The 13,660-nt window shown below is 47.7% G+C and overlaps 1 protein-coding gene across 7 annotated transcripts in view; it reads right to left on the bottom strand.

Moving 5' to 3' along the window:
- nalcn (sodium leak channel, non-selective) overlaps positions 1-13,660 on the bottom strand; it is a 181,785-nt gene that overhangs the window by 115,580 nt on the left and 52,545 nt on the right. For all 7 annotated transcript variants that reach the window (XR_009512315.1, XR_009512316.1, XR_009512317.1 and 4 more), the window contains exons 11-13: positions 4,591-4,722; positions 1,749-1,916; positions 397-588 (exon numbers count right to left, since the gene is read on the bottom strand). Coding sequence is in view for 4 of the 7 variants with exons in the window: in XM_059970506.1 (XP_059826489.1) it covers positions 397-588; positions 1,749-1,916; positions 4,591-4,722 (492 nt within the window). In the remaining 3 variants the exon portion in view is untranslated. The remainder of the gene's footprint in view (positions 1-396; positions 589-1,748; positions 1,917-4,590; positions 4,723-13,660) is intronic.

The raw sequence follows: 13,660 nt of genomic DNA on the forward strand, positions 1-13,660 counted from the left end.
GGGGGTGGCGTGCGGTTAGTAGGGATAATGGACTGGACACAAAGGGAGGATTCAGGGTTGAGTGGTCAGAATTGAGACTTGGGGTCAGGCTGGGTTGTGTCAATAACGGGGTAAACTGGGTGAAGATCTGAGAGGCCAGGCTCCACCTGTGGACTCTGTAGACCGGAGGTTGGGATGACAAGTGGATGCGGGGAAGTTGAGGGTGGGTGGGGGGAAGTGAGCCAGTTTTATTTGCCTGATGAAGAATCCTCAGCTGTCAGAGGTCAGAAAGCATGGCCCAAACATATCTATGAAGCAAATGCTAACACCTCAGTAACTGGGAAATGAGTAGCATTGACGATCAGATTTGGATGAGACAGTGTGGTTAAAGGCAAATTCAAAACCAGCAGTGCACACCCTTGGGAATGTGGTGAATCGGTCGAGCTCCTCCACAAAACAGAACATCTGAAGGCTGATGGATGACATGACAATCAGCAGGCTGGCAGTGAAGACTACCAAACTGCCCAGCTTCTTCCCCGGACCAAATATTTTGTAGACAAAGTCCTCCAGCGCTGGGGAAATCTTAATCAGACGGACCACCCTCAGGACCTGAGAGCACAGAGGCAGGTGTTAACAAAGGACAGGGAGAAATGCTTTTCACAATCCAGAATCTTCCATTTATTCTCTATTCCCTCTGAAACGGTCAAAGTTCCACACTTTATGTTCTTTCATCAGAGCTCTGAATTTCCCTGGTTCCCACTGATTTCCTGATGAATCTGTTTCTAATGTCCTTTCAGATCACTACAACTCAATATGTATAAATATCCCCGCCCACAACTGCTCGTAAGGAGCTTGTATGTTCCTGCTGTGACCATGTGGGTTTCCTCCAGGTGCTCTGGTTTCCTCCCACAGTCCAAAGACATATTAATTGGTCATTCTAAATTGACCTATGATTAGTCTAGGATTAAATCGGGCGATTGCTGGGCAGCACAGCTCGAAGGGCTGGTAGGGCCTATCCCACACTGTATCTGAATCAATAAGTAAGTGAAGACTATTGAATGGTTCCCTGGTATACAAGATGGATGCCTTACCTCATAGTCATGGCCCTTGCACCTTCTTTATCTACCTGTGCACTGTACTTTCTCCATAACACCTTATTCTGCACTTTATTATTGATGTCCCTTGTACTACTTCAATGTACTGATGTGATGAAAAAACATCACATCAGCACACTGATGAATGGATGGCATGCAACACCAAAATGTACCAATTTACCAATTTCCCTGTGCAGCTTAAGTTGTGGAACTGCAGAGTAGGAGGGTGTGGTCTGGCGGTAAGAGGTGGGAGTGGGGTTGACGGGAACATTGTTGCAGCCACTCACAGCACTGGAGAGTGGATCACGGTGTTTCACTGCTCTGTACTGTACAGGATCTAAACCTCCCTCTTCACCCCACGTAAAATTATCAGAGGCATAGATAGAGGAGACAGCCGGTATCTTTATCCCAGTGCTGTGGGCTGAAGAGCCTGTTTCTGTGCTGTACAGCTGTATTTCTATGCAATGAAATAACCTATAGGGATGTCATACAAAGCAATGTTTTTCACTGTACATATGACAATAATAAACCAATTTACCAAATAAAAAGCTCACATGTAGCAGTTTACACAGATAGATTGGCTGGCTAGCAGGAAGGAAAGAATGGGCTTTTACGGGTATCTTTTGGTTCCTGTGCTTTCAGGTCACTGGCTTGTAGTGCAAAGCTCACACTTACCTGAAAGTAGGTGAACTGTGAATGATAGAGGTCGGGATAGATGTGCAATGTGGTGCCCAGCACCAGTAACAGCTCAAACTTGTGCAGAGAAGAGCTGATGTAACCTGTGAATCCCAAACACCAGATCTTCACCAGCGCCTCCAGGTCGAACAGAATGGTGAAGGCCACCTACACAAGGAGTTTCCAAACCTTAGTCACAATGAATGAGCTAGTTCCAGAAGTGACCGACCCACGGTCTTGTTAACCTTAGCAATTTCATTTTGCAGAACTTGACCAGAAGTGACTACTTCAACTTAGACAGGCCATCCACAGCTCCACATGGTGTGTCATGATGCAGGCAGTGGAAAGAGTGCAGGGACCTTTCAAAGGGCTAGCACAGCTAGGATGGGCCTAATGGTCTCCTTATGAGCAGTGAGATTCTATAGCTGTAGGTGTCAGAGGAGGCTCGGTACAGTGGATCAAGAGGTCAAAGGTTCAAGAGTTGATCACAGACTATCAGCAAGAGGGAGCACACAACCAGAGGGGCAGGGCCAAAAGGAGACAGTATCTTGTTCAGTTTTAGTGATGAGGGAGTGCTCCACCAGAGGGACCATCCTGCAGGAGGAGTGGGACTAGAGAAAGCATCGCTTTGCCAGCTGTGTGTGCCCCACCAGAGGACTGGAACTCGAGGGAGCACCACAATAAAGGAACAGGGCTTTGGGGAAGAGTCCCACCAGGGGAGCAGGGACAAGACAACACCCTGGTTAAGGGAGTGTCCCACTGGGAATGGGATTGACGAGCACCCTATTGGGGAGGCGAAGAAAACCCACCAGAGGAAATGAGGGAGCAACCCATCTACAGATTTACTGAGTATTAACTAGAATAACCTATCCACTAATCACAGATGTGACAATAACCCCTTCCCATCATTGAGGACAACCTCAGGAGGCAGTGCATCAGGAAGGCAGCATCCATCACTGAGGATCCCCAGCTTCCGGGACATGTTACCAGCTTTGGGGAGGTACAGGAACCAGAAGCCACGCTCACTGAATCAGGAACAGATTCTCCCCTCATGAAGAGTCCATGAACACTACTTAGTTTTTTTGCACTATTTATGTATTTTCGACAAAAAAATTCTAGACGTAAGTCAGTGATAACAAACCTGATTTTGGACCTGACAGAATATGGATAATTAATGTTTAATCATCTTAATGTTCAGCTTTGTAAAAATCCGCACCCACTCGCCACTTATCATCATCACTCTGTCATATATTCTGCAACTGAATGTCTTTCTGTCAAAACCATTGTCTTTGCTGCTCTAACTGCAGACCAGGGGCACTGCTCAGGCACACAATACCATAGACATCCGTTCCCAAACCAATACAGCTCAGATACATCCTGACATCCAAAGGGAGATTTGTTTACATTCATAGATCAAAATAAATCAGCCTCTCATTTCTGTAAGAGATGAGGAAATCTATTGACGGGTTCTCTCTCCACACTGGCTGCTCTTCTCTCCGAAAACAGGCACTACTTTATCCAACACATCCACACTCCTTAAAAAATATCAGCCACCTCACATGTTCAGCTCCTCTTAGCAAGTTCTGAATCGCAGCCTGACACACTGAGGAGAACTTTAGCGTGCTCCCAAAGACTGAGTCAACATGACACCATTCAGCCCATCTCCTTCTGTTCCGTGGACATGGGGGGGTGAAGAGAGTGAGATCAACGGGGGGGGGAAGAGGGGAGAGAGAGGGGTGGGGGGGAGGGAGGAGGGAGAGGGACGGGGAGAAGGAGAGTGAGGGGGAGGGGGAAAGAAAGGAGAGAGAGAGAGAGCGAGAGAGAGAGAGAGCGAGGGAGAGGGGGAGAGAGTGAGGGCAGGAGAGCAGGAGACAGAGAGGGGTAGGGAGGGACAAAGGGGGAGATGGGGAGAGAGGAGAAGGGGAGGGGGAGGAAGTGAGGGAAGAAAGGAGGGAGGGTGGGGGAGCAGGAGAGAGGAAGTGCAGTACAGAGGAAGAGGAAGGGAGGGAGAGAGAGGGGAGATGGGGACAGAGGGGTGGGGGTGGAGGGAGAGAAGGATGGATGGAAGGAGGGAGAGCAGGAGAGAGAGGGGAAGACGGGATGGAAAATAGAGTGGAAGGGAAAAAGAGGGGGAGGCTGGGGAAGAAAGAGGATGGCATAGAGAAAGGGGAGACTGGGACTGCCTCCAGGTGGGAAAGGAGTGAGATTTGCTGCCTGAGAAGCTGAAGAGAAGTCTGCACATCCCTGCCTGAGGAATGGGTGAGGCAGAAACCATTGCCATACTTGGCGGGTACTCTGAGGAGCATCTGATCTGCTGAACTCCCAGTGCCATAGGTCAAGAAGTGAGAGGCTGGGACTCGGCTTGATACCTTGGTCACAATGCCCGAGTTACTCCTTCCTGTAAGTTTCCAGGATTACCTCTAATGTTGCATAGAAATTAAATTACAACAAATAAAAGTGTCATGAAGTTACAAGCAAATTCACTTAAAAACAAAGCAGTATGAAGTGCTGGAGTTTAAAGGGGGGGGGGGGGATTTGTATGCAGTGTAACTATAGGAATGTCCGTGTTGCACCTTCCCTGTGAAGTAAGCTTCACTTATCCCAACTCGCTTTCAGGAACCATCACACTACTGCCTATTATTTCACGGTAGAAATAGGTAGGCAAAGAACCAAGCACATCCCCTGTATCATTGCTCACTTGGTATTCTGCAGCAGTAGAGCAGCTCAGAGAAAAATGCAGTAATCTGACAGAGCCAGACGTTAAAGGCAGCTTAAGCATTCCAGCACTGTAGCTGGCTTCCCCTTTCTCCCCAGAAAAGTCATCTCAGTTTACCGTCCTCACCTCTGCCAGGTAAAACACATCGTACTGGCCCCTGGAATTCTCCTCCTTGTAGTAATTGCTGGCGGCCACAGTGACATCAACGGCAACCATGCACAAGATGAACATGTGGAAGATGGAAGATTGCATCATTTTCTGAAGAACAAGGGGGGAGAGAAACAGACCAGAGAAGATATCAACGTTTAATATTTAACATGATGATAATATGGAGAACCTTCCATTTCTTGTATGTTGTGTGGCTTATCCAAAACCATTTAACGTAGAACACTATAATCTTATAATCTACTCTGAGATCAAACTAAACTTTCCCTGCTGCGTGGCCCTCCATTTTTCTAGCGTCCAAGTGTCTAAGAGTTCCTTAAATGTCCCTAGTGTGCTTGCATCTAGTGGTGAGTGTGTGGGTCATCACGCACTCACCATTCTGTATAAAAATGAACTTCTGATATTTTCCCCTATACTTTCCTCCAATCAATTTAAAATTATGCTCTTTCATACTTCTGAGAAGTGTGGGGATCCTGGGCTTAACCAAGAACTAAGGTTAGACTTTCTAAACTGCTGCTGCTGCCTCATTTGCGGAACTGGGTCTTGCTCTGGGCCCTCACTTCATGTAGGATGTCAAAGCTTTGGAGAGGGTTTACAGGACAGAGACTAGTGTCAGAGACTTCTGGTCAGTGGGGAGATAGGGACTGTTCCCCTCAGGGCAGAGGAGGTTAGAGATTTAATGGAGGCATTAAGGACAGGAGGGACAAGAGGGTTGGTATCCAGAATACTTGGGGGGGGGGGGGTAGGGGTAAATGGCAGGACCTGGACAGCAGATAAAGAGTGTTGCTGTGATCTGGGGCATAGTCCCTGAAAGGGCAGTGGAAGTAGATTCAACAGGAACATCCACAAGCAACACAGTAGGTACGTGGGTTAAAGTAAACTGGTGAACTTGTTTTCATTTGGTGGGGCAAATCACACTAAAACTGGAGGAACTCAGCTAGTCAGGAAGCATCCATGGAGCAAAATGAACAGTCAATGGTTCAGGCTGAGTCCCTTCATCTGGATGTATCAGGACAGGTATACCCCAGAATCAACACTCCAAGGGTTGCTCTATAATAATAATTCTGCTTCTGCCCAGTAAATACAACTAGAGACACCCAACAACTTGTGTTTGGAACAACACACACAAAATGCTGGTGGAACAAAGCAGGCCAGGCAGCATCTATAAGGAGAAGCACAGTCAACATTTTGGGCTGAGACCCTTCGTCAGGACTAACTGAAAGGAAAGATATTAAGAGATTTGAAAGTAGGAGGGGGAGGGGGAAATGCGAAATGATATGAGAAGACCAGGAGGGGGTGGGATGAAGCTAAGAGATGGAAAGGTGATTGTCAAAAGTGATACAGAACCGGAGAAGGGAAAGGATCATGGGACAGGAGGCCTAGGGAGAAAGAAAGGGGGAGGGGAGCACCAGTGGGAGATGGAGAACAGACAGAGTGATGGGCAGAGAGAGAGAGAAAAAAAACAAACTACTAAATATGTCAGGGATGGGGTAAGAAGGGGAGGAGGGGCATTAACTGAAGTTAGAGAAGTCAATGTTCGTGCCATCAGGTTGGAGGCTACCCAGCCGGTATATAAGGTGTTGTTCCTCCAACCTGAGTGTGGCTTCATCTTGACAGTAGAACCTGTGATTGGACTTGCAGTTGGAGAGGACAGAGAAAAGCAGAACTGCCACCACAAAGCTCCAGAGATCCGGGTTCGATCCTGACCTTGGGTGCTGCCAGCACGTTCTTCCTGTGACTCTGCAAGGGTTTTCCCAAGGTGCTCTGGTTTCCTCCCATATCCTACAGACATGCAGGTCAGCAGGCCTCTGTAAATTATCTCTGTCTCCAGTGTTTAGGTTAGTGTTAGAACTTAAGGAGAGTTGATAGGAATGTGGGAGAATAGATAACAAGGAAATAAATTGTCTGTAATTTTTCTGAGAGCCAGCATTGATCTGATTGGCCAAGTGGCCTCTTTTTAAGCTATCTGAAAATATGAGTACTCCCCTAATCTATATGGACAGCAGGATCAGTTCCATGAGGAACCTCTGTTGCCAAAGCTTAAATGTAGACGCGGTATGTAGCTTTAATTAACAATTTCCTTCTCTTGCTGATTCACCTAATGGACAAGACGGGACCCATTAGGCAAATTCAATTACTCCCTCATACAGAAATACCCTAAATTCATCGTATAGCACTAGGACATTAAACACACGCTAGTTTCTTAGAGTTAATTGACATCAGGGCTACAGACCATTAAAGTCAGTTTTACAACCAATTGTACACGAGCAGCAAGAAGTACTGGGTACGTTTTACCCGCACTATACCTGGCAACAATACGCTCACGGAGAAAACGTGACTGAGAATCGCAGCAGTTTGATGTTAATCCGATGAGCAGTCACTCTGTAGGTTAGGGAGACAACTCTTTTGTTTGCACTCAGTCAGCCTCTTCAAAAGTCTGCTCACACTGTTCTCCATGGTTAGAGTTATAAGGGCATTGAGAAATACAGTATGAAAACAGACCCTTCACCCCACCGAGCATCAACCACATGCAATCGGACTAATTCTCCAAACGAGGACCCTCCCCAACCTGGAGAACACATATCAACAAGCTCAAGAGCAGTTGCATTCTAACTGTTCAAGATGGATTCTTGACCTCACTATTTAACTCATTCTGATCTTCCACCTTATTATCTACCGGCACTGCACTTTCTCTGCAGCTATACTCTATTCTGCGTTCCGTTACTGTTTTACCTTGCATTATCTCAGTTGATCTGTATGAAGAGTGTCCAAAACAAGCTTTTCATTCCATCAAAGTACATGTTAATAATAGACGAATTCCAATGAAGACTAATGGTTGCATACAGAAAGACCTCATCAATGCACATTCAAAAAAAGTGGCAAGTCACACTCACTAAAGTGTGTCACTCCCTCGTTACCTCACATTGACAGCATGCTGCTCCCTCGGTACCACATACTGAGTGTGTCACTCCCTCAGTACCACACACCGATGGTGTGTCTCTCCCTCAGTACCACACACACCGACAGTGTGTCACTCCCTCGGTACCACACACCGACAGTGTGTCGCTCCCTCGGTACCACACACACCGACGGTGTGTCACTCCCTCGGTACCACACACACCGACGGTGTGTCACTCCCTCGGTACCACACACACCGACGGTGTGTCACTCCCTCGGTACCACACACCAACGGTGTGTCACTCCCTTGGTACCACACACCAACGGTGTGTCTCTCCCTCGGTACCACACACCGACGGTGTGTCACTCCCTTGGTACCACACACACCGACAGTGTGTCGCTCCCTCGTTACCACACACCAACGGTGTGTCTCTCCCTCGGTACCACACACCGACGGTGTGTCACTCCCTTGGTACCACACACACCGACAGTGTGTCGCTCCCTCGTTACCACACACCGACATTGTGTCGCTCCCTCAGACCACACACCAACAGTGTCTCTTTTTTTCCTATTTAAAATATTTTTATTACAAATTCAGGGTTATATATACAAACCAGTAACTAACACAACTACTTCACTACAAATAGACAATACACATTAAACCAAAATGTTTCCATCTCTGTCAATGATGGCAATTACCCCCCCCCCCCCCCCCCACCGCAGATCCCAACAGTCCTGGAACCCCCATATGGTCACCTGTACTGCGCATGTTCCTTCTCAATATTTACCTGGGCATGAACGTACCCCCTAAACTTTGCCAGTCAGTCTACCCGGGCAGATCCTCTTGCCACTCATTTCCAAGACCCTCAGACTGCTCTTTTCACCAGCCCCAGAAGCACAATGACAAGGACATCCTCATCCCTTCATGCCCCCTCCTTACTGGATGACTATATATAAATTGGATGGGGCTAAAATGCAGCCAGAAGGTGAAAAGCAGCCCACGCAAATAAGTCGGTGTGTGGTACTGAGGGAGCGACACACTGTCGGAGTGTAGTACTGATTTTTTTTTACAGTCTGCCCGGGCAGATCATCCCACCACCCGTTTCCAAGATCCACGGATGTCTTGATTTCGCCAGCCCCAGGAGCAAGTTGACAAGGACATCAACATTGCTCCGTGCCCCCTCCTTACTGGATGACCGTGTATAAATAGGGTGGGGATAAAATACAACCAGGAGGCGAGAAGCAGCCTACGCAGATATGTACAAAAGGGGCTGGCTGCAGCCTCACACACTCCATATACGTGGTACACGGTCTCCTCCAGCCCGCAGAAGTGACATATGGCTGGGAGATCTGTGTACAAACTTGAGAACTTAGTGCAGGGCACTGCTCTATGCAGCAGCCTCCACCCCAGATCCCCCAGGTGCACAGGAAGAACCCTCTCATAAAGAGACTTCCATTGGGGACCTCCCTCACCTCCAGGTGGAAAGACTGACTGTCATGGCGTTTCGGGACAGTGGACAAGGTCTTGGAAGTGGAGGATGTGGAGCAGCAGCCCATATAGATACCTCCTACTTGCATCCCTAAATGGGTTTGTGGGTGTCAAGGAGTGACGGCTCAATTTGTGTGGACTCTGCTCTCGTATAAGATCGCGGTGTCTGGACCCGACAAGCAGCTCAGCCTGAGTCGTTCCACACACCTGAGCCGCACTGACATCCGTTGAGGTAGGCCAAGGATCAGCAAGGTGTCCACCCTCTGCCAAAGGAGGGGATTCCTGGCCTGAGGCAACCACGTTCCAGACTCTCAGTAGGTCCTGATAGAAGCTGGGCAGACTCCGCAAAGCAGCACGGCTGACTTCTGCCAGTGGTAGCCGCATATCTTCGTGAAGACAGCAACCCCTCTAAAGGAAGAATGTCGCCAACACGTGCCACCTGGGAGGGTGCTTGGCGTACAGGAATCTGCAGGGTCCTGAGGTGGAGAGCCACCAGTCGCATACGTATACACACCAGTGATTGCCCGCCCTCTCCCACTGGGAGACTCAAGACCGCTATGGGGACCCAGTGTTTCCTGTTACCCCATAAGTCCATAAACTTCCTGGGCATTCTCGTGACAAAGGCGGCAGGAGGGGCCAAGGTGACCATCTGGTACCACAACATGGAGGCCAACAGCTGGTTTATGGCCACCACCCTGCCTTGATAGGAATGCACCCTGAGAAGGGCTGACCAGCGCCCCAGCTGGGCCATGACTTTCTTCTCCAGATCCTGCCAGTTTGCCAGCCAGGTCTCCCCAGAAGGACTCAGGTAGACTTCCAGGTAGAGAAGATGCCTGGTGTTCCACTCAAAAGCACTCATCTCCTCACAGGCTACAGAGTGGTGTGTGGGGCTACAGCCTCAGACACTCCTTATACACGTGGTACACGGTCTCCTCCAGCCTGCAGAAGTGACATGCGGCTGGGAGATCCATATACAAACTAAAGAATTTATTACAAGACACAGCTCTATGCAGCAGCCTCCACCCCAGATCCCCCAGGTGCATGGGAAGAACTCCCTCGTAAAGGGACTTCCATTGGGGACCCCCCTCACTTCCAGCTGGAAAGACCAACTGCCATGGTGTGTCAGGATGGTGGACAAGGGCAAGGAAGTGGAGGGTGTGGAGCAGTTATTATGCAGAAAGTTTGAAGTTAATAACTCATCCCCTTCTACCTTAGACCACGAATTTATCAATCACCCCGATGAGTTACTAACTTCAAACTTTCTGCATAATCACTCAAAGAGCTGAACTGCACGTGCATGTAATGAGGTCTGTAAAACTCATCCCCTTCTACCTTAGACCACGAACTTATCAAAATTACCCCTGCTGTGGACACTTTCGGGAGGTCCAATCCATATGTTCCACGACCATCACATTTGCAGAAAGGGAGGATGTCGTGGAGAGATCATCTACTGAGTCAGTGTGGGTGAAAGTCAGAAACAGGAAGGGAGGAGCAGATCAAATGAAATGGTTCAATTTAATATCAGAGAAGATATACAGTATACAACCTGAAATTCTTACTGTTCACAGACATCCACAAAACAAGAAACCCCACTGTAGGCAGATATTGGAAGGGTACATAAATAACACTGTCGTAGTCATAGATAACTTCAACTGCCCTAATATTGAGTAGCACCTCCTTAGTACTAGAGGTTCAAATGGAGCAGAATTTATTAGGTGTGTCCAGGAAGGATTCCTGATGTAACATGTGGACAAGCAAACTAGAGGAGAGGACATACTGGATCTGATACAAGGCAATGAACCTGGTCAAGCGACATATCTCTTGGTGCGTGAACATTTCAGGAACAGTGACCATAACTCCCCATGAATCTATAAGTCTGCTGGAGGCTAAAGAATGCCTGAAGAATGTCTGCTGGGGTTAAAGGACTGTGTATGTGTTTTAGGTATGGAGGGAGGAACAGGGCCTGTTTTACTCATTGCTTGTACGTTCTGTTTTGTTGTCTGTGTTGTTCTGCCCAGCATTGTGGCTATTAGGCTCTAAAATGAGTCAGCCTTTCACCAGGGAAGTGATGACATTCTCCTGTTAGACTGTTTGAGGTAACTTTTTACTTATTCTTTCTTACTTCTCTTCTAATATTTGAACATTTGTGTATCTGTGCACTTGCAATGCTACTGTGACACCGTAATTTCCCTTGGGATTGTTGAAGTATCTATCTATCTATGCCACATTGGCACCAGAATGTGGGGCAACATGTGGGCTGTCCACAGCAATATCCTTGTGTGTGTTGGCTGTTAACACAAATGACAAATGTATGTTTTGATGTCCGTGATAACTGAATCAATCTGAATCGGAATAAGGTAGCCAAGGAGGAGCTTAAGAAGGGACTTAGGAGAGCAAGAAGGGGAAATGAATAGGCCCTGGCAAGTAGGATTAGGAAAACCCCCCAAGTCATTCCACACAACATGTAGATTCTGTAGAAGAGAAGACGACTAAAGTGAGGGTAGGACCAATCAGGGACTGAAGTTGAAACATGCATGGAGTTGGAGGAGATAGGGGAGATCCTTAATGAATACTTTACTTCAGTATTCACCAGTGTGATGGACTTGGATGATTGTAAGGTCAGTGTGGAACAGACTAACATGCTGGAGCATGTCAAGATTAAGAAAGTGGCAGTGTTGGAACTTTTGAAAATCGCCAGGATATACAAGTTCCAAGGTAGGGCAGGATACTACAGGAAAGGGAGGACTTTGGAGACAATGGCACCTAATGACAACTCCTTTGCTTGCATCTTCAGAACCAGTTCTATTTCCATCTTTAATATCTCTATTTTTCCCTTTCAGAGTTCTTTTGAAGACCCTGACCTGGAGACACATGCTGACTTTGGTTCTTTGCAGGAATGGGACCCGCTCTCAGGGTCTCACAACTGGCAATTATTCAATATATCAAGGACGCGGCCTAGAAGACTAGCTTGCCTTCGGAGTTCTGGGATTTTGTGGCTCTGAAGGCAGGTGGACTTTGCAGGAAATCGGAGTGTCATGGGAGATGGAAGATCTCTAGCTGTATGCCCAGAGACCCGAGTTCTTTGGGCACAGAGCACAGAAGAAGCGACACAGTGGACTTTTAACATCGTAAATCAGTGAGTTGTTTGTTATGTCTCCCCTCTCACTGTAAACCTGAAACACCTATACTTTTTGCAGGGATCGTTCCCCCCACAACTGCCTGGTCCACACGTCTCTCCCCACAGATCTCCCACCTGGCACTTATCCCTGCAAGCATAAGTGCTACACCTGTCCCTACACCTCCTCTATTACTACCATTCAGGGCCCCAAACAGTCCTTCCAGATGAGGCAGCACTTCACTCGTAAGTCTGTAGGGGTAATCTATTGCATCTGGTGCTCCCGGTGCAGCTTCCTCTACATCAGCGAGACCCAACGCAGACTAGGGGACTGCTTCATTGAGCACCTCCACTCCGTCCGCCACAACAGACAGGATCTCCTGGTTGCCACCCACTTCAACTCTGCTTCACATTTCCATTCGGATATGTCCATATATGGCTTCCTCTACTGCCATGATGAGGCCAAACTCAGGTTGGAGGAGCAACACCTCATGCACTGTCTGGGTAGTCTCCAGCCCCTTGGCATGAGCACTGAAGTCTCCAACTTCCAGTAATTCCCTCCCTCTCCCTTCCACCATCTCACTTTCTCTCTGCCTCCTCTTCTAGCTGCCTATCACCTCTCATAATTCTGCCTTCTTCTACTACCCATAGTGCTTTCCCATTAAATTCCTTCTTCACCTCTCCTGCCTATCTCCTCCCTCCTTCCTTCCCCTCCCCCATCAACCTTTCCTCTGATCGGTTTTTCACCTGGCACCTTCCACCCTCCCCCAACCTTCTTTATAGGGCCCCTGCCCCCTCCTTCTTCAGTCCCGAAGATGGGTCTCAGCCCGAAATGTTGACTGCTCATTTCAACGGATGCTGCCCAACCTGCGGAGTTCATCTAGCTTTAGAACATACAAGGTAAATGGTAGGGCACTGAGGAGTGCAGTAGAACAGAGGGATCTGGGAATACAGGTACAAAATTCCCTAAAAGTGGAGTCACAGATAGATAGGGTAGTAAAGAGAGCTTTTGGTACATTGGCCTTTATAAATCAAAGTATTGAGTATAAGAGTTGGAATGTTATTGGTGAGGTTGCATAAGGCATTGGTGAGGCTAAATTTGGAGGATTGTGTGCAGCTTTGGTCACCAAATTACAGGAAGGATATTAATAAGGTTGAAAGAGTGCAGAGAAGGTTTACAAAGATGTTGCCGGGACTTGAGAAACTGAGTTACAGAGAAAGGTTGAATAGGTTAGGGCTTAATTCCCTGGAGCATAGAAGAATGAGGGGAGGTTTGATAGAGGTATATAAAATATTGATGGGTATAGATACAGTGAATGCAAGCAGGCTTTTTCCACTGAGGCTAGGGGAGAAAAAACCCCAGAGGACATGGGTTAAGGGTGAAGGGGAAAAAGTTTAAAGGGAACATTAGGGGGGGGGCTTCTTCACACAGAGAGTGGTGGGAGTGTGGAATGAGCTGCCAGATGAAGTGGTAAATGTGGGCTCACTTTTAACATTTATGAAAAACTTGGATAGGTACATGGAGGGAT

The sequence above is a fragment of the Hypanus sabinus genome, chromosome 5 (assembly GCF_030144855.1).
Source record: "Hypanus sabinus isolate sHypSab1 chromosome 5, sHypSab1.hap1, whole genome shotgun sequence".
Lineage (NCBI taxonomy): Eukaryota > Metazoa > Chordata > Chondrichthyes > Myliobatiformes > Dasyatidae > Hypanus > Hypanus sabinus.